This window comes from Helianthus annuus, chromosome 1, assembly GCF_002127325.2.
Source record: "Helianthus annuus cultivar XRQ/B chromosome 1, HanXRQr2.0-SUNRISE, whole genome shotgun sequence".
NCBI classification, from domain to species: domain Eukaryota; kingdom Viridiplantae; phylum Streptophyta; class Magnoliopsida; order Asterales; family Asteraceae; genus Helianthus; species Helianthus annuus.
In genome coordinates this window covers 132976755-132997658 of record NC_035433.2, presented here as the reverse complement: position 1 = coordinate 132997658, position 20904 = coordinate 132976755, and the positions used below count along the sequence as shown (strand labels likewise).

The 20904-nt window shown below is 34.2% G+C and overlaps 2 protein-coding genes across 2 annotated transcripts; both read left to right on the top strand.

Moving 5' to 3' along the window:
* The first annotated feature begins 37 nt into the window (after positions 1–37).
* On the top strand, positions 38–5421 carry LOC110931726 (subtilisin-like serine-protease S). Its single transcript, XM_022175109.2, has 10 exons — positions 38–121; positions 314–405; positions 558–655; positions 1434–1586; positions 1699–1810; positions 2542–3177; positions 3621–3860; positions 3954–4068; positions 4146–4350; positions 4750–5421. Exons 1-10 carry the CDS (start codon positions 47–49, stop codon positions 5292–5294), a joined length of 2271 nt encoding a protein of 756 aa, XP_022030801.1. The 5' UTR covers positions 38–46; the 3' UTR covers positions 5295–5421.
* A 7834-nt stretch (positions 5422–13255) lies between these two features.
* On the top strand, positions 13256–16811 carry LOC118491482 (subtilisin-like serine-protease S). The gene is made up of 7 exons (XM_035989301.1): positions 13256–13280; positions 13323–13434; positions 13861–14496; positions 15162–15401; positions 15495–15609; positions 15687–15891; positions 16244–16811. The coding sequence occupies exons 1-7, from the start codon at positions 13256–13258 to the stop codon at positions 16786–16788; spliced, it is 1878 nt and encodes a 625-aa protein (XP_035845194.1). The 3' UTR covers positions 16789–16811.
* The last annotated feature ends 4093 nt before the right edge of the window (positions 16812–20904 follow it).

Below are 20904 nucleotides of genomic sequence, written 5' to 3'. Positions count from 1 at the left end.
AATCTACTAAGCAAAGTTTGTATATAAAGTTCTTTCTAAAAGAAGTATGAAATTACTAACAATTTTCAGTTTTATTTTGCTTGCTACGCTTGCGGTTGGCCATGGAGACACCGATAAAAAGGTAACACGCGGTTTTTTTTAACAACATCTATTGACGGGCATTCATCGTTGTAAATTTTTTTGTAGTTCAACTCGTCAAATTGTCATCAATAGAATAGTTAAATAGTTAAATGAACATAATATAAAACCGCAGTTGAAATACATTTCCTTCCAAAAACAATAGATTCGTTGCTAACTTGTTTTCAATGTATAGCATTACATAGTCTACATGGGACAACACTCTCACCCAAGCTCAGAGTCTGTCATCTCGGCTAACCATGACATGCTTGCATCGGTTCTCAAAAGGCAAGCGCGTATACAAGACTATAACTATATAATAAACACATTTGTTTTGTTCATTTGATTCGTTTAGTACGTTCTATAGGTCCCATCTTTATATTAGATGGGACCTCGAACCCAAACTAAGGTTTGTGACAAAGCGTTCCTTAATTTTGCAGTAATAACGGAGCAAAAGAAGCTACAGTCCACCATTATACTAAAAGCTTCAGAGGCTTCTCCGCAATGCTTACACCCAATCAAGCAACAAAACTTTCAGGTCTCCTTACTACAAAAAACTTGAATCAAGCCGAGCTTAAATAAGCTTAAACCTAAATTGGGCTTCGTTTGCTAAACGAGCTTGCTAAAGTAGTTTGAGCTTAATATAAGAAGCTCGACCAAAGCTCGCGAGCCTAAACGGAAATATGATTTATACAAATATAATTATTTCATATAATATAACAAATATATATTTACATAATTATATAAATAATTATGAATCTTGTTTTATGTTAAATTATGATAAAACAATTAAATTTCATATAATATAACAAATATATATTTACATAATTATATAAATAATTATGAATCTTGTTTTATGTTAAATTATGATAAAACAATTAAGTAATATATATATATATATATATATATATAATGAAAGTGTATTGTACAATTTGCCTTGACGTACGAGCGTACGCGATGTGAAGTCCGCACGTTATAACTCCCATAAAAGAAACCCCACATGTTGTAAAAACCAAAGGCCGCATGCTGAAAAAAAATCCGCATGTTGCAAAAAATAAGTCGCATGTTGTTAAAAAACAAAACCAACATGTTATGAACCATTATCCGCATATTGAAACTGCATCTAGTACGCATCGTACGTTAAGGCAATTTTTACGTTAACCAACCCCTATATATGTGTGTGTGTGTGTGTGTGTGTAAATTGCTGTCAAAAATCATCTCTAAAACTATTACTGTCTACAAATTATAAACTTATTAGTTCGTCACAATTAATGCAATTGTTTTTAAAAGTTGTAAGGTTTTGGTTTGTGTTGCAGAAAATGAAGATGTTGTTTCAGTCTTTGAGAGCAAGATGAGTCACTTGCATACGACCAACTCATGGAATTTTTTAGGAATAGATTCTATTCCTCAATATAACAAGCTTCCTATAGATATACAATCGGATGTTATTGTTGGTGTCATTGATTCAGGTACTTGCCACAAATACTAGTTCCTTATAAACTTCTTTTAGCAACTCCCGGCCACTTTTTTGACCCGGTTAGGACTTAAACCCACAAACTCATGAAACGATACTCAATTTAGGCGTGTGGCCGGAGTCACAAAGCTTCAATGACTACGGATTAGGGCCTGTGCCGACGAGGTTCAAGGGAGAATGTGTGTCGGGACAAAAGTTCACACCGTCGAATTGCAACAGGTAATGTATACGAAGCTTGTGTTTATACGCGGACTTTCACATTAAGATTGGCTTGTCTAAACGTACCCACCTCTCTACTGAACGTAGAATATAGTTTTAATGGTGGGTCCCATCCCAACTTTGTGAGAGAGGGGGTCACGTCTAGCAAACCCATTAAGATTTACACTAGAGAGACTAATCGTCGTTAGTGATGGATATTAGTCGCTAAAAATTGTTAATTCTGACACTTTGTTTTTGGGAGTCGTTAAAGGGTCTTGTTTTAAAAGGGTGTTAATATTCACGCACCCCTCCTCTCTCTATATGCATAGATATATTTAGGGGCGCTAAGTATTTGAACCGGTCTCCAAAAAACAGACAGTCGAACTGATTAGGGTTTTCAAAATTTTCATTCGGGTCACAAACTTATTCGAATTTAGGTTTTTTAACGGAATCGAATTTGTAATTTTCAAACTGAACCGGGTAAAATAACTGAATTTGAATTATATAGATGTATGTTTTATTTATTTTACATACATTGTTTACACTTTTACTTATTTTTTCTCTCTAACTCGATTTATTCGAATCAGTATTTCAAACTCGAATACAATATTATAAAAACTTAAATCCAAATTAACCCAAAAACTGATTCGATAAACACCCCTAGCTAGGAATCATATGATTGATTTTCTTTGTGTGAAGCCACAAACCGCTATAATTTCCCGATTTCATCCATTTCATTTGGTGTTTTCCAGGAAGCTTATAGGAGCTAGATACTACTCGAAAGGATTCGAAGCGGTAAATGGTCCTCTTGAGAACACTAACAAAACCTTCTTTCGATCAGCACGAGACAATGACGGCCACGGGACCCATACATCATCTACTATTGCTGGATCAAAGGTTTCCAATGTTAGCCTATACGGGCTAGCCTCAGGCACCGCAAGAGGAGGCGTGCCAAGCGCTAGACTGTCGACATACAAAGCTTGTTGGTTCGATATTTGTGAAGACGCCGACCTTTTTGCAGCATTAAGCGACGCTATTCAAGATGGCGTCGACATTATTTCTCTCTCTCTTGGTCCAAATCCGCCTCAACCAGTTTACTTTGAAGATGTTATTTCTATTGCATCATTTCACGCGTTTCAGAAAGGTATTGTTGTATGCGCATCGGCTGGTAACAACTTCTTGCCACAGTCAGCGACGAATGTGGCTCCATGGATCCTCACTGTCGGTGCTAGCACACTCGATCGCGAGTTTCCATCATACGTACTTCTCGGGAATTTAAAACAGTTGAAGGGTTTTGGGGTAAACACAAAGCCGGATCAAGGGAAACAATACAGTATCATATTCGGGGGCGTTGCTGCAGCGTCCGGAATCCCCTCTAGTAATGCAAGGTATTCTTAACAAATTGACGCATAGCGGAAGCATAAATAATAACTGAACATTTGGTATAAAATTAAACATTCATCAATGATTAAATCATTATGTCACGCTTTCTTTTTATAGGGTAAGTCTAAGACCATCCGTAATGGTTAACGCCCCCTATGGGGCATTTTCCGCCACATCAGCATTATAACACCTTTTTATAAAATGTGTAATGGCTAGCGCCCCCAACAAGCCAGCTAGCGTAGTCAGTTAGTCACAAAATTTAAAAAAAAAATAGTGAAATACAGTATTTAATATTTAATGGGTGAAAAAATATTGGTGAAAATGTCCCCAACTGAATTTATTTGTTGCATATTTAGGGACACTTGCCTTTTGAACTAAACAATTTTTAATTTGAAAAGCTTGAATATTTACTAAACAATCAGTTGCTGTTTTGATTCCTTTTGTCTAGTTTCTGCAAGAAAAATACCTTGGATTCAAACTCGATCAAGGGGAGAATTGTGGTTTGTATGCTCGAGAAGCTGAGCGATGACAGGTTCGAGAAGGTGACTGCAATAGAAGAAGGCGGTGGTGTCGGAATGATCCTCATCGATCCTGTTGCAAAATATGTATTGGGTCAGTCAGTAATCCAAAGTGTTCTAATCGGGGAAGCCGAAGCTGAAGCGCTTCAAACGTACATGAAAACCGAAAAGTAAGTCACTAAATCACGAATATATTCTCTATACAGTTAACTGTTTAAAAACATAATTATCATCTAACCGTAATCATTTCATCGTGATTCTAGGAATCCGACGGCTAGGATCTACCAAACGGTCACACATGTCGGGATCAAACCAGCACCAGTGATGGCGATATTCTCCTCCAAGGGACCGAACGTTATAACACCCGACATCATCAAAGTCAGTATCTTTCCGAACTATATTCTTTTACTAAACAGAACTCCGAATTCTAATTCGTGTTGTGAATTTAAATGCAGCCGGATATAACCGCACCAGGAGTGAACATTTTGGCCGCATGGTCACCTGTAGCGACCGAAAAAACTGCTGGCAACAACATCGACTATAATATTATCTCGGGTACCTCTATGTCGTGTCCACATGTATCTGCAGTGGCTGCACTATTGAAATCGGTTCATCCTTATTGGAGCCCAGCCGCGATAAAGTCTGCAATAATGACCACAGGTTAGCCCTTTGCTTAGTAAGTTAGACAAAGGATTCAGTTTGAGATTCAAATGATTCAGTTTTCATGGTTTGATGGTCTAAGGGTTTAGTTCCGTTTAAAACTTGAAACCAACCATGTAAACCGAACGGTTTGTATTATTAATTTGTATATTTTTTTTCATTAATAGAATATGTAGTTATGTATATGTATTTAAAATCATTAACCATCTTTACTATTTTAGAAAACTTAATACAAATTGTGGTTAGAATATGTAGTTATGTGTATGTATTTAAAATCATTAACTATCTTTATTATTTTAGAAAACTTAATACAAACTGTGGATTTGACAAAATAATAAATTAGAAACAAGTAATCCCCCATCTTCATCTACTAATCCAATATTATCATTTTTCTTACAGCAACCATCGCTGATAACACCCGAAATTTCATAAGAAACGACGATTCTACAAATGCGACTCCTTTTGATTACGGATCAGGGCACATAAATCCAGCTGCAGCAATAGATCCCGGACTTATTTATGATTATGACACCAACAATCTCATTGATTTCCTTTGCAGCAATGGGGCAAGCGTTACACAACTCAAGAACTTAATCGGAACTCCAGTTTACTGCAAGAAACCTCCCACACTCTCCTATAACTTCAACTATCCGTCAATCGGTGTCGCTAATATGTCTGGAAATGTATCAGTTTATAGGACTGTTACATATATCGGTGATGGCCCGACTGTTTATTATTCAAAACTAGAAACAATTACAGGAGTAAAAACTTCGGTTTATCCTAATGTCCTCAGGTTTTCAAAATCGGGGGAGAAGATGACTTACAGGATCGATTTCGTGCCTTATAAAAGTAGCAATGGCAGCTTCGATCTTGGATCGTTGACATGGAGAAATGATGTTCATGTGGTTAGGAGTCCTATTGCGGTTAATGTAATTTCGGTTTGATACCATATGAAGTCACATTTGTAATTTATTTTTTTTTTGTACTTGGGATCTTCTGAACATCTATATTTCCTTGTATGTAAATGCCAACATTATTGGAAATGGAAATAGAAAAAGAGATTCATATTTAGGCCATGTGTTTTATGGTTCGTGAATGATGTGAAGGGGGAGTGCACATAGACATCACTTTCACACATGCATGAACACTACACCCCTCCATAGTGAATGTGAAAATCAGACTCTCACGTGGTTGTGACCACGATGTTCAAGAACAAAACTTGTAAGAACATGTGTAGTGGGGCGTTTTTTTTTTAAATTCAAAAAAAAAAAAAAACGCCCAAAAACGCCTCCCCCACCATTACATAGGGCGTTATTTTGCAAAACTTTTGAAAAAAAATTGGTCCGGCGTTTTATTAAAAACGCTCAAGCAACAACTTGGATGAGTGTGAGGAGTTTGACTGACCAATGGGAAGGGACATTAGTGGTCCAAGTGGGATGACACATTCAGCTTTTTAAATAAGTTTTTTTTTTAATCCTTTTTAATGATCGGAAGGGGTATTATTTGGGCATTATTCCCACTACGCCACTTTTGCAATAACGCCCCATGCTGACTGGGATGACACGTGTCGGATGATGCCCCATGGTGGGGGCATTATTTTTCTTAACCACTACGGGTGGTCTAATGAAATACACAAAGTCACAAACACACACAATTTCAATTGACTCTCGTATTGTTATCTAAGAAACTATTCAAAGCTTAAATACAATAATCCCTCATACATAGACCCTTGTTATCTAAGAAACTATTCAAAGCTTAAATACAATAATCCCTCATACATAGACCCTAATTATGGTTATGTATGTATACTAGTAACTTGACTTGGCTAACAAGAAATATATAATTAACCTTAGTTTCAACCCCTTAAACTTATTAATAATATAACAAGGTTTGTGGGCCGGCCATATAACACGCCGACTTGTGAGTGGAACGTCTCCTTCGATCGGAAATTATCAATGATCACCCCTGATTTCCGACTCGAAACTAGGTCGTAAATGCCAAGTAGACTTCTCATTTTACCAAACTTGAGTTTTGCGAGCGCTTTAGTAAGTATTGGCCATATGGCGACCCGTTGTGGCCTGCCATTTATATGTTCCACTACCACGTCGTAATCCAGACTCCCGTACATAATGAAAATGAGACTTAATATGCTTGCTTCGACTATAAAAAAACCGTATTGTTAACCAAAGCAATCGCCAATGTGTTATAACCCTTAACAAAAATTCTTGCCACTTCGCCCTGATTAATTTTCCCAACAACTCATTGTGCTTGGAATGCAGCCGATCTTGGCGCCATGTACTTCACCTCACACGATGAAAAAGCTACAGTGCTTTGTTTTTACGAGCACCAAGACATCAGGGCTCCTCCATAATAAAACACATGACGATTACTTTCTCCATCATCATAGCCAATATTGTGGCTACTATGGTTGCACCTGATCAATGCCTCTAAACCTCATCTCTTATACTTTGATCCCATATCCATCCATACCTTGAACATGCAGAAGAATCTATTTAGTTGCAGCCAAGTGTGGTTGCTTCGGAGTTTGCATGTATCTACTAACTATACCATATTGAGTTGAGTGTGTAACAAGTAACGAAGACACCCATCCAATTTTTGATACTCCGTTGTGTCTGCCTCAACATCATCCTCGACCATAGATAACTTCATATTAAGATCCATGGGCCACACACACACCAATTTAATAATCCAACATATTATGCATTTTAAGTTTCTTTGTTAAAAAATCATGTTGGTTCACAATTAGGCCCTTTGTAAATATATTGGCTAGTCGTTTACTTGATTCAGTTGAAACCGTTTGTCACCCGAACTAAGATTTTCTGGAAGAAAGAAAAGATATTGGTTTGATCAAGAAAAAACCGGATTTGCTGCTATATATATAGCAACATTATTGTCACAAATATATTCAGTTTTTTAAGCAAATTTTGTTTAAGTACTTGTTTGATATAATATATGTTTTTCCTTAAAATTTGGATTCTAGTTTCTCAATAATGAACTAGTCAGTCGGGTTGGGCAGCAAATTGTTGGGTTGGGTTTAATTTGGTTGACTCTGATACACTCTCTCTTGTTTTTCCTAGAAAAAAGACTTATTAGTCCGCCTAGTACAAGAATTATTTTATAAATAATGTGAATTTAAATTAGATGATGCAAGTGGTTGCGCGTTCATCCCATTTTAGTGTTTTCCTTTTAGCCAAGTCTTTTAAAATTGTCCAAGGGGTAGAACATAACCAAAATTAAGCAGACATAAATAATGGGCAAAAATTGCCACCCCACCCCTATTTTCAAGTTTATGAAAAGTGAAATTGTGAAAACACTATATAACATGTAATTTGATATGCAGGTGCATTTAGGAGTTGCCTATATAAATACGACTTTGAAGCCTTGTCGCGTAAGATTGAAGCATTTTCCGGCTCCAATTTTGTTGTTTGTGTAAGTGTGACATTTAAACATCAATGATTTCTGAATTCAAACATCAATTAATCTAATATAAGGTAAAAAAGAAAAACTTTAAACAAAATTCTTTATTATTAAATATTTAAAGGAATAAAGGGTACAATAGGGGGAGATTCATTTGAGAAGAAAATTTAATTGAGAAAAAAAAGAACAAAGGGTACAATTGTAATTAATTACTCATAAAAACTACCATTCTTTACATTAATTACTTAGAAGAAAATGTTAAGTAGTTTTTCTTTAATCTAATTTATTACTATCTTCTAGTAATTAATTACTCATAAAAACTATCATTCTTTACATTAATTTTTTTTGCCTACACACATAAAATGTTACCCTACACCTTTAGAAATTTATCCTACACATATTTAAATTTATCCTACATAACTCGTTATTTATCCTACACATCTAGTAAGTTGTCCGACACTCTAAATTATTATTTTTTTTATTTTTTGAAAAAAATATATATTTTGAAAATAAGTTACAAATTCAATGTAGTTTAGCTATTAAAGAGGAAGACTAAAAATTAATGATTTATGTAAGTTTACAAATATACCCATATAGTAAAATTAAATGCAAATATTAAATGAAGTAAAATGAAACATTCTTATTGGTTGAAAGTTCTTCTTTTTTCTTCTTACAAAAGATTTCTTCTCATTTGAACCCTCCACATAAACAATATATATAAGTGGCGCATGCAATTCACTAAATACTACGAACCGCTTCCACCGATTTTGACTCAACCGTCAGACATGTAAAACAAACAAAGTATTTTTGACTCAACCGTCAGACATGTAAAACAAACACAGTATTTAACAAACCGTTAGATGGTTAGCAGTTACCAACAATACACCATTAGATGATTAGCAGTTACCAACATGCCAAACAATCAAACGATAATCGGACTTTAAATACAACCCGAATCACCAAACAACATGCTAAAAATCAGACTTTACAAACCGACGCGCAGAACAAAACATTCAATAAAACCCAACAAAAACGTTCAAATGAATGGAACACATTCAAAATACAACATGCTAAAAATCGGACTTTCAGATGAATTGACAACCAAAGCAACGCCCCGTTCAAAAAATAAAAAAAATGGCCCGGCTCTTCCAACCATCCTTTCCCTGTTGTTTGCCTCAATTTCGCACCATACATAACCCCCACCACCACCAAAATCTCCGCGGAAGAATTTAGACCATTACGAAACAACGTTTTTGTTACGGTAGTGGCGTGGTAGTGGGGCAACGCAGAGACGTGTGACAGAGAAAGAGAAGAGGGATGGTCGGGGCCGACGGTGGTTGCAGTAGTAGATGTAATATTTGGTTGCAATAATAGATGTAATATTTGTTGTGGTAATATTTGGTTGCGTTAATATTTATTGTGATTGTTATCTATGTTTGATGGATTTATAAGTCAAAATTCATAAAACTTTTGAGGAACACAGACGTAAGTATAAGTTATAACAATCACAATGTATATATGAGGTTTGATTTTTGAGGTACGCAGACGTAAGTATAAGTTATAATAATCACAATTTATATATGGGGGTTGATTTTATATAAATATAAGTATGTAAGATATTTATTATTTTAATACATATTAAAAGGTATGTGTATATTTACTAACTAATTAATTGCATTAGTAAAAATGTGAATTCAAAATAGAATATTGTATTATATATATATTACAGAGAAGAATAAAAGTGGTTATTACTATTTATATACTTTTAAATTTAAAAGTGATACTATTTCAATATAACTTTTAATATATGTTTAAGTACTTGTTTGATATAATATATGTTTTTCCTTAAAATTTGGATTCTAAGTACTTGTTTGATATAATATATGTTTTTCCTTAAAATTTGGATTCTAGTTTCTCAATAATGAGCTAGTCACTCGGGTTGGGTAACAAGTCAAAACGATTTTTTTTTTTCAAAATGTGTATTTATTGTTGGGTTGGGTCTAATTTTATTGACTCTGATACACTTTCTCTTGTTTTTCCTAGAAAAAGGACTTATTAGTCCGCCTAGTACAAGAATTATATTATAAATAATGCGAATTTAAATAAGATGATGCAAGTGGTTGCGCGTGCATCCCATTTTAGTGTTTTCCTTTTAGCCAAGGCTTTTGAAATTGTCCAAGGGGTAGAACATAACCAAAATTAAGCAGACATAAATAATGGGCCAAAATTGCCACCCCACCCCTATTTTAAAGTTTATGAAAAGTGAAATTGTGAAAACACTATATAACATGTGATTTGGTATGCAGGTGCATTTAGGAGATACCCATATAAATTAACTAAAAGCGACTTTGAAGCCTTGTCATGTAAGATTGAAGCATTTTCCGGCTCTAATTTTGTTGTTTGTGTAAGTGTGACATTTACGTTTACCGCAAAGATCCTAAATAACATGTTGGAATACATATCATATTTCCGAGGTCTACTAATATCTATGAGTTTTGTAGGTTGAGGATGTTTTATTTGAACCGGTAGTAAAACTCAAGATGCCATGTTTTTTATTAACACACATGACAGTTTGTGGATCTTATGTCCTGTCTAAACTACCATGCAGGAGCTTGTAGCGAAAGGGTTGTCTGCATAGGTAACAATTTATTAAAACCGGTAAATCTAATAATTATCTAAAAATGAAACGAGCCCTAACTCGTATTCAAATGCTTACAAAAAGAACTCATCATCATTTTTGGGGGAATTGATTAATCAAGATGAGATGATGTGGTGTTGTTTAGAACTGTAAGATCAAAAAATTTGTAATTATTTGAGTGTTTGGAAAAATCTAATTATTTAGAAAAATAATGTATAAAATGAAATTTATTGCATATCAGTTCACTGCCCCATCCCAACTTTGACAAGGTTCTTGTGCAGCATAGGCCAACCGTGAGAAAAAGTGATGTAGAGGGGAAGCAATAAAACACACAGTAAACTCTCAAAAAAAAAATGTAATTTTTGAATGATTTAGACGTTTACAAGGGTACCCTTCTAAAAGGATAAACTTGGCAAGGTTTGCCAATTTTTAAGTAAACTCACAAAGAAAAAAAAAATTGTAATTTCTGAATGATTTAGACGTTTACAATGGGTACCCTTCTAAAACGATAAACTTGGCAAGGTTTGCATATTTTTAAAAATTACGAATTTAAAATGGAAAACTGAAATTGAGTGCATAAAATCTTCACGTATTTTAAACTATAAAAAGGAAGTACTGAAGATTGACAAAATTGGAGGAAAATCTTGATTGATGAAATCAGAGCCTTAAATCAAGAAAATTGGCTAATACATTAAATGAAAATGGGAATCATTTAGTTACATCTCAAATTTACTTCAAAAATTATTATTTAACTTAATTCTTAAATTATTAATCAATCTACAATTAGGTTTGCATGTTTAAAAAAAAAAAAAAAATACTTTTTTAATGAAAAAAGTTTTATTTTGTTTTTCTTTTAACTCTTATGTATTTTCTAAAAAAATATGGATAGCTTATGATGGTTTTGCACGATCTTAAATTATGATTTTAAAAATTGTGACGTAACTTTTTCGTATTTTTTTTCTGAATACACCTTTACAACGTGTGTTCTTTCTACGTTTTGATGTGCAAATGCATGTGTGATGCTTGTTTTATCTTTTTAAAAACTTTTTTATATATTCTTTTTAAACACTTTATATTTTAGGGGCCCGTATTTTCTATTCACTCAGGCTCACAAATTTTCAAGATTTTCGGAGATGGCCTTGTCAAAAAGTGACCTCGATGTTGACAAGAGATTACAAAAGAGTTTGGAGAAGAAGGTTAAAAGAATGGTGAGTTCCATGCACCTGATCATATGAAACTTATCTTACTAATTTGTTTTGTTAGATTATTGTATAAGTTTGAGTATGTTCAAGCTTTTTCCAGGCCATGTAAAATTATGGTTATGTATTTGCAACTTCATCTATATATTTTATTATAGCTCTCACATTCTCAATGACTATAAAGCGTACAAATTCAATTGCAACTTTGCTAAATCTAACTTTTTGAAAGAGGCAATCCTATTAGAAAATAACATAACTCTTGGAGCAATATCCTCCCACACCATTAATTCTTTAAAGTGTAATTATGTAGTCAATTGTATCCATGTATAGAGGAGTAATTCTCTCCTCATTAGTTGTCTTCAATTTTGTATTTAAAGGCATGTAAAGAATCAAGTTGAACCATTGTGACTTCTAGTTCCTCAAGTATGAGAATTTTTAGTTTTATATTACTTGCAATGCTGGCGGTCGGCCATGGAGATACTGATAGAAAGGTAACAGTATCCATCATTGTCATTTTTTTTTGATAGTTTGGCATGCTAATTTCCTTCCAGAAACATTGGATTTGTTTCTAACTTATGCTTTCAATGTGGTAGCATTACATAGTCTACATGGGACAACACTCGCACCCGAGCTCAGAGTCTGTCATCTCGGCTAACCATGACATGCTTGCATTGGTTCTCGAAAGGCAAGCTAGTTTATAGGACTAAAACTATAGACATTCGTTTGATTCGTTATATTCATACAACTTTATCTTCTTAATCCCATCTGAATATATATTCAAATGGGACCTCGAACAAAACCCTTATGACAAACTGTTTCTTTATTTTGCAGTTATAGTGGAGCAAAAGAAGCAACAATCCACCATTATACTAAAAGTTTTAGAGGCTTCTCGGCAATGCTTACACCTGATCAAGCAACAAAACTTTCAGGTACAAGAAAATAGATTAAAATTAATCTAGTTTCTTTTGTGGCCAGTAGATTTAGGTTCTAATCAACCTATACTTTACTCACACAGATCTAGAAAACATTCTAATCTATAACTTTAGTGACACAAATCTAGGAAAAAAAATCCAGCCTATTTCTTTATCGGTTGGATGAGACAAGTTAGAACAAGATAAGAAAGCATGTATAATGTGCTATGTTTATACTCATATAGATTAAAGGTGTAAACAAGCCAAACGTTCATGATATAGTAAAAATGGCTGGCAAAAGACATGAATCAAGCTAAGCGAAACGGTTCATGATCTATAAAGGAGCGCAGCCTGACTAAAGTTCGTGAACCGTTTATATAAATATTATTTTCTATAAATAATAGTGAATATTATTGGTTATATAATTATGATAAAACAATTAATTAATATATATTATATATTATGTTATATATATCGTACAATATGACTTAACGTTTTAGCTCGTCACAATTGTTATCGTTTTTAACGGATTACAGTCTGGTTTGTGTCGCAGAAAATGAAGATGTTGTTTCGGTCTTCGAGAGCAGGATGAATCGATTGCATACGACCAATTCATGGAAATTTTTAGGAATAGATTCTATTCCTCAATATAACAAGCTCCCTAAAGATATACAATCAGATGTTATTATCGGTGTCATTGATTCAGGTACTTGCTACAAATGCTGGTTTCTTATAAATCCACAAGCTCATGTTTAGTGTCTTAATGAAAAACAATACTTGATTTAGGTGTATGGCCAGAGTCACAAAGCTACAATGACTATGGATTAGGGCCTGTGCCGGCGAGATTCAAGGGAGAATGTGTGTCGGGGCAGAATTTCACACGCTACAACTGCAACAGGTAATCGATGTGACGCTTGTCTTTATGTGCCGAGTTTCACGTTCAGATTTACACTAGTAAAAGTTTAACCATCTTAATTGGGGGGTTTTAGTCGCTAAAAATTTGTTAAAGCTGTTACTCTTTCTACGGTCGTCGCTAAAGGGACTTGTCCTGTCTATTGTGACACATTTGTGAGCTTTTCTACCGAGGTGAATTAAAACCCATTAGGCATTATTATGTAAGCATTATTACAATAACGACTAGAAACTAAAAAGTATGAATTAGTTAAGCACTTACGGTTAACTGCTACAGCTACCTATTTGTCACAAGTCATCCTTTACAACACTTTTTTGTCACTATATTTGTTTTGCGTCATGTGATGTATTTGTTCTCAAAGCCATGAGATCTTAGTTGCCGATTTTGTCTATTTCAATTGGTGTTTTTCAGGAAACTTATAGGAGCCCGATACTACTCGAAAGGATTCGAAGCGGTAAATGGTCCTCTTGAGAGTTTTAAACAAACTTTTTTCAGATCGGCACGAGACAGCGAAGGCCACGGGACACACACATCATCTATTATTGTTGGATCAAAGGTTTCCAATGTTAGCCTGTACGGGCTAGGCTCAGGCACCGCAAGAGGGGGCGTGCCAAGCGCTAGACTGTCTGTATACAAACCATGTTGGTTTGATGAATGTACAGATGCCGACATTCTTGCAGCATTTAGCGACGCTATTCATGATGGTGTCGATATTATTTCCTTATCTCTTGGTCAAGGTCCTCCCCAACAAATTTACTTTGAAGACGCAATGGCTATTGGTTCATTTCACGCGTTTCAGAAAGGTATTGTTGTAAGTGCATCGGCTGGTAACAGTTTCTTTGCAGAAACAGCTACGAATGTGGCTCCATGGATCCTCACCGTCGGTGCTAGCACCGTCGATCGTGAGTTTCCGTCGTACCTACTTCTTGGGAATCTTAAACAGTTGAAGGCTTTCGGGGTAAACACAAAGCCAGATCAAGGGAAACAGTATAGTTTAATATCCGGGGGCGATGCTGCAGCGTCAAGAATTCCCTCTAGAAATGCAAGGTATTTTAAAGAAGCTGATGCATAGCGGAAGCAGATATAATAATAAATAGACTACTCTTAGGAAAATCGATATAAAAATGAATGATTAGACCATTATGTCAACTTCTCTTTTATAGGGAAAATTGACGGCCTAATTATTGAAATGGATTCTTATAGTAAACGCATAAACTTACATAGAAAATGAAATAAATTGAAACTCACGAAATTAAAGAAAAACTGTTTTGAGTCTGGAATCGGGACTTCATGATGGAATTCGGGTCCAACAGTCAGGACAAACTGCCTGCCCGTAACACCATACGTATACTAAGTTATGCCTTTTTAAGGTGAGCTTTTTCTAAGCTCATTTGTCATTGTCTTGCCTGTCCAAGTTATACACTTTTACGTAAGCCTTTTTAAGACAACACTATATTAGAAAACCTAACAAGCCCCTAGTATAGTCAGAAGTCACAGAAAATACAATACTTAATAGGTGAAAAATAGTGCAAAAAATGTCCCCACCTGAATTTGAAGATAAGCATGACATCTATAGTGTTTTTTCAACCTAAATTGTCACTAAAATAGCAACCAAAATGTACCAAAGATGACACTATTTGTAGCGTGTGACATTAGCGACTCTTATTTTCCAAACTAAGCAAATTAAATATTTGTTGTTTTATCTCCTCTAGTTTCTGCAAGAAAAATACATTGGATTCAAACTCAATCAAGGGGAGAATCGTGGTATGTATTCTCGAGGAGCTTAGTGATGACAGGTATGAGAAGTTGACTGCAGTAGAAGAAGGCGGTGGTGTCGGGATGATCCTCGTCGATCCCCTTGCAAAATACATATTGCGTCAGTCAGTAATTCAAAGTGTTTTAATCGGGGAAGCCGAAGCTGAGGAGCTTCATAAGTACATGAAAACCGAAAAGTAAGTCACTAAATCATGAATACATTCTCTAGACAAATAATGGTTTAAAAACATAATTATCATCTGACCGAAATAGTTTCATCGTAATTCTAGGAATCCAACGGCAAGGATCTACCTAACGGTAACAAATGTCGGGATTAAACCAGCACCAGCGATGGGGGTCTTCTCCTCCAAGGGACCAAACGTTATAACTCCCGACATCATTAAAGTCGGTATCTTTCCAATATGTATTATTTTACCAAATGAAACTCTGAATTCTAATTCGTGCAACGAAAATGATTGCAGCCGGATATAACCGCACCAGGAGTGAACATTTTGGCCGCATGGTCTCCTGTATCGACAGCAAGAACCGCTGGCATCAACATCAACTATAACATTCTCTCTGGCACCTCTATGTCGTGTCCACATGTATCTGCGGTGGTTGCACTACTGAAATCGGTTCATCCTTATTGGAGCCCAGCCGCGATAAAGTCTGCAATAATGACCACAGGTTAGCCCTTTGCTTAGTAGGTTGGACAAAAAAATATTGTTTCTTAGGCCTCATTTGCGACCAAAAATCGGTCACAGTTAATTTTTTGACTTACTAGTTAATCTCTTAGTAAGTTGACAGAGTGTTTCCTTTGATGCCCTGATATGTAACTACGGTTGCAACCAGGGATATTAAAAAACTCTCAAAAGCGACTAACGTGTCACAACTAAAGCAAGTCGGCCGGTTTAAGATTCTAACGATTCGGTTTTCACGGTTCGAAGGTCTAAAGGTTCGGTTCAGCTTGAAGCTTGGAACCGACCGTGTAAATCCAACCGACTGTCTGACTAACCAGATATTATCAATTTTCTTACAGCAACCAACACTGATAACACCCAAAATTTTATAAGAAACGACGATTCGACAAATGCGACGCCTTTTGATTACGGATCAGGACACATAAATCCAGCTGCAGCAATAGATCCCGGGCTCATTTATGATTATGGCACCAACAATCTCATCGATTTTCTTTGCAGCTATGGGGCAAGCGTTGCACAACTTAAGAACTTGACCGGAACACCGGTTTACTGCAAGAATCCTCCCACACCCTCCTATAACTTCAACTATCCTTCTATCGGTGTCGCTAATATGTCTAGAAAATTATCGGTTTACAGGACTGTTACATATGTCGGTGAAGGCCCAACTGTTTATTATTCAAAACTAGAAGCAATTACAGGAGTAAGAACTTCGGTTTATCCTAATGTCCTTAGGTTTTCGAAATCAGGGGAGAAGTTGACTTACAGGATCGATTTCGTACCTTATAAAAGCAGTAATGGCAGCTTCGAGTTTGGATCATTGACATGGAGAAATGATGTTCATTTGGTTAGAAGTCCGATTGCTGTTAATGTAATTTCGGTTTAATATCATAAAGTCAGTTTTGAAAATTTAAATACATCTTACTTTGGATCTTCTAAACAACAAATTGTTCTTGTATCTATATGTCAAACTTAAAAACTTTTTTTTTTGGGATGTATACAAAGTTGTGTTGAGCCCAATCGAGCTAATGAGCGACTCATCTCATTTATACTTCTCAAAATGCCTCCTAAAATGGTTTAGTTGACTAATTGCGTATGCAAATGTAGATATGACAATAGGGCAATTGGATTTGAATCGTGTTCGTTTTACATATAGAATCCGGATGAAATTGGAATTCAGATTCAATTCCTTATTGTTTAGATTGCTATAAAAAAGACATTTTTTGCGAGAAGTGTGAAAAGACATAGGAATTGACATGTAGGCATCATGTTTTGGACTTTGGCATGATCTTTTGGGTTGTTTTGGAAAGAAAAACACCAAACATAATAATTTAAGACACAATGCAATGAATTTTAGGCTTAAAACTTAAACATCATGCCAAGAATGTTAAGTAGGGTGTTTTAAGTGTTAAACAATGTGTTTTTGTTGTGTTTTAAATTTCAAACCTATAATACATTGCATTTTGTTTTAAACTGTTATGTTTGATATTTTTCTTGCTAAAACAACCAAAAACATCATGGCTAAGTCCAAACATGATGCATAAGTCTAAAACATGATGTCTACATGCTAATTCTTATCTCTTCTCACACTTCCTACGAGAAATATATTTTTTACTGGAATCTCACCCATATGATATTGTTATTTAATATATAATAACTGTATTAAAACAGAGTTTTTTCCCAAGTGGGTGTTGATGAAAAAAATATTTACTAAAATGGGTGGTTTGAAAAATGTTTACCAAAATAGGTTTTTTTCTAACAAAAACTTGTTTCCTATCTCCTAATCTATTGGATAAAACCTAATTTAACGATAACTAATGCAATATTATTATCTAATTATTATTTATCTTTGTTTTTCCATTATTATTAATATTATTATTATTATTATTATTATTATTATTATTATTATTATTATTATTTATCTTTTTTTTTTCGTTTGATTTCATGCCTGTATCTGGTTTTTTTAAGAAAATTTCTTTTAAAATAGTAAAACTCAATTTTATTTAATTCGTAGTCCGAATAGTTTGGCTATTATGCATTAATTTGTTTATGAGCTTCAACTTGAACCGGAGTGGTTTATAAAGTTGTTTTTATTAGTTTTTTTGTTGGAGCTTTAAGCTTTAGAAAAATGACAGGTCAAACAACGCTATATAATCTTATGTAAATTAGTTTGTAAAATAAAATCAAGTTCTAAAGCTTCTCACCAAAAGTTGTTGTTCAATTTTAGTCAGTTTAAAAGAAATATTATAAAAACATTTCTTATTATATTCTCTAAACTATTTTAATTTATTTTTCCCAGGAAGCTCATCCTTTTCATCTTCATTAAAATGCCAAAATAACAAATTACAAACAAGTGGCTGGTAAACGGTCAACAAGCTGCGTTGCAACCCTCTTTTAAATTGTAAAACCAATCCTACTAAAGACGAAACGACCCTTAAAGGTTGAGAGATTACTATTACAAACCGTTATACCCTGTTTAGGAATTCCACGACCTCTGGGGCTAGGAAACCAAATGTATTAAAAGCGAATGAGATAAACACATGTTGATTTTAAAAATGTACTTAAAAATATATGTAATTAAAACAAAAGTAAAACAAAACGTTTCAAAAAAGTTTTTTTTTTTTAAATTCTATATCTAAAAAATTGAAAAAAAACTAAACTGAATGAACAAAACGTTTCAAAAAAGTTCTTTTTTTAAATTCTATATCTAAAAGTAAAACAAAACATCTTTAGAGGAATTAAAAAAAAAAAAAAACTTTTAATAAAATACCATAAACTGAATGATTTTCTTTTAAATTATAATCAATAATTTATACATTAATTAGTAAATAGCAATACCGTAGTTTCTTTAGTTAATATTGAATTAGGTTATATCCAATGATATTAGGAGAGAGATAAACAAATTATAAAAGACTAGTTAAAAGCAAGGAAAAACACCCATTTTAGTAAATAATTTTCAAATCACCCATTTCGGTAAATATTTTTTCCACCAACACTCATTTAGGAAAAAACTACCGTTGCATATCGTCTTTTACTTCACATTTTCAGTTACAGCCCTTCAGCTTTAGTGTGCAAGTACTCTACTAATAATTAGTTAATAAGTAATTTATATTAACTTGATTTTTATTAATTTCATACTCTACACACGCTCAACTTTAATTACAAGTACTCTACTAAGGAGACAGGGTGTGCCAGTGTGGTATAAAGCCTTTAGGGGCTTTATCACGTCACCTCATTGCCACGTCACACATGGGGCTTTAAAGTCCTTTTCTTTAACTTGCATTCAATGGTTTAAAGCCCCCATCATCATTACCTAATTATTTATTTTTTATTTATATATTTTATTTTTTTAATTTATATGCCAATTTTAATAACTAGAAAATTAAAAAAAAACATAATTTCATTAAAATAAAATAAAACAATACAAAGTCCTAAAAATGCAAAGTTAAAAAATAAAGCACTAGAAAATAAAAACTACATATATTGCGCTCGAATTTGTGCCTTACGAGGGTCCTCCTCTACAAGATGTGAAAAGTCTTTCGCGAGAAATTCCATGTTTTCTGGATTTGTTTCTCCATTTTTAGTTCTTGCTCCTTTTCCTTCATCGAGAGAAGCTTGTTGAGTCTATTGTTGAACTCGTCCAACTTTGACTAGGTTAGGGCTAAAGGACAAGATGTGCAACAAAACTCTTTGTAAAGGACAAAACCTGTCAAAATTCGTTGAAAAGGACATCGTCTGCAAAATGGTGTTAAGATAAAGGACAAAATGTGTAATTTTTCCTTATAAAAATATATTTACAAAAATATATTTATAAAAGTATGTAAAAAAGTTTATAGAGAGAAGGAATAATAGCCACACCCCCTGGCCTAATAGCCTGTCATCAAATAATCTCTATTAACTTGATTTTTTTATTAACTAGGAATAAGACCTGGCGCGTTTCCGCGCGGGTACGTCGCAAATGGATTAGTCCAAACGTTATGTGATGCGTTAATCATATGAAAACGCGTGTTTTGACATTTCCGATTGAACTCAATGTAACCTATATAAGCATTGTGATTGGTTCAAAACATAAAGTAAATCAAATTTGTACCGTACAATCATAACGTATTATATGCGACCCGACTCATACATAGCAAACGTAACACATGTAGCGGAAAAGTTGACACGTATAATTAAAAGAGATTAATTAGAGCTTTTGATTAAAAAAACGGAAAAAAAGAAACTCTGATTTGACTCCACTCGATTCGAAACAAATTTTACAAAACATTCATAAAATAAGCACGGAAACATATTATATTAGACCTGACTCGTTTCCCAAAATAGTTTACGTCAAAAGATACACCAACTTGAATTTATATCGAAACGTACATAAAAATATGTACCTAAAAATGGTTTTCTTATAGGAAAACATATTATATTTGACCTAGCTCGTTTTCAGAAAAAATTTACGTCGAAACGTAGAGCAAATTGAATTCATACCAACACATACGTAAAAAATATGCACGTAACTAAAAAATATTTTTTTTAAGTAAAGAAGGTATATGGGTAAACTCGAACCAAATTATTAATAGAAAGCTTAATAGGTTAAATACGTTCGTAAAATCATGCCAAGTAGCACCGCCACCATTGCCAGCAACCACCAACATCAGAAAATCTCGTAAAAATAAAAAAGGAATAAATAACATCGAACGAAAAACAGACGTAAAATTATTGAACCACGCACACCCATTACGTCATGTTAATGCAAAAGTTAGACGTAATGTAAAATGTAGAAAAGAATAACTGAGTCCATCTGGGACCTCCGCGTTACGATAAACTTGTGAAACGGAGAAAAATAGACGCGTTGTGACAGGGCCTGTCAAACTAAAAAAAATAGACGAAAAAACATTGAACCCCCATGCACGTTGCGGCGTGTTGACTCGCAATAAAATGAAAAACTCATGAAAGATAAAAGTACGAGGGACTAAAGTTGAACAGAAAAAAGTGTTTGTGTTAAATTGTA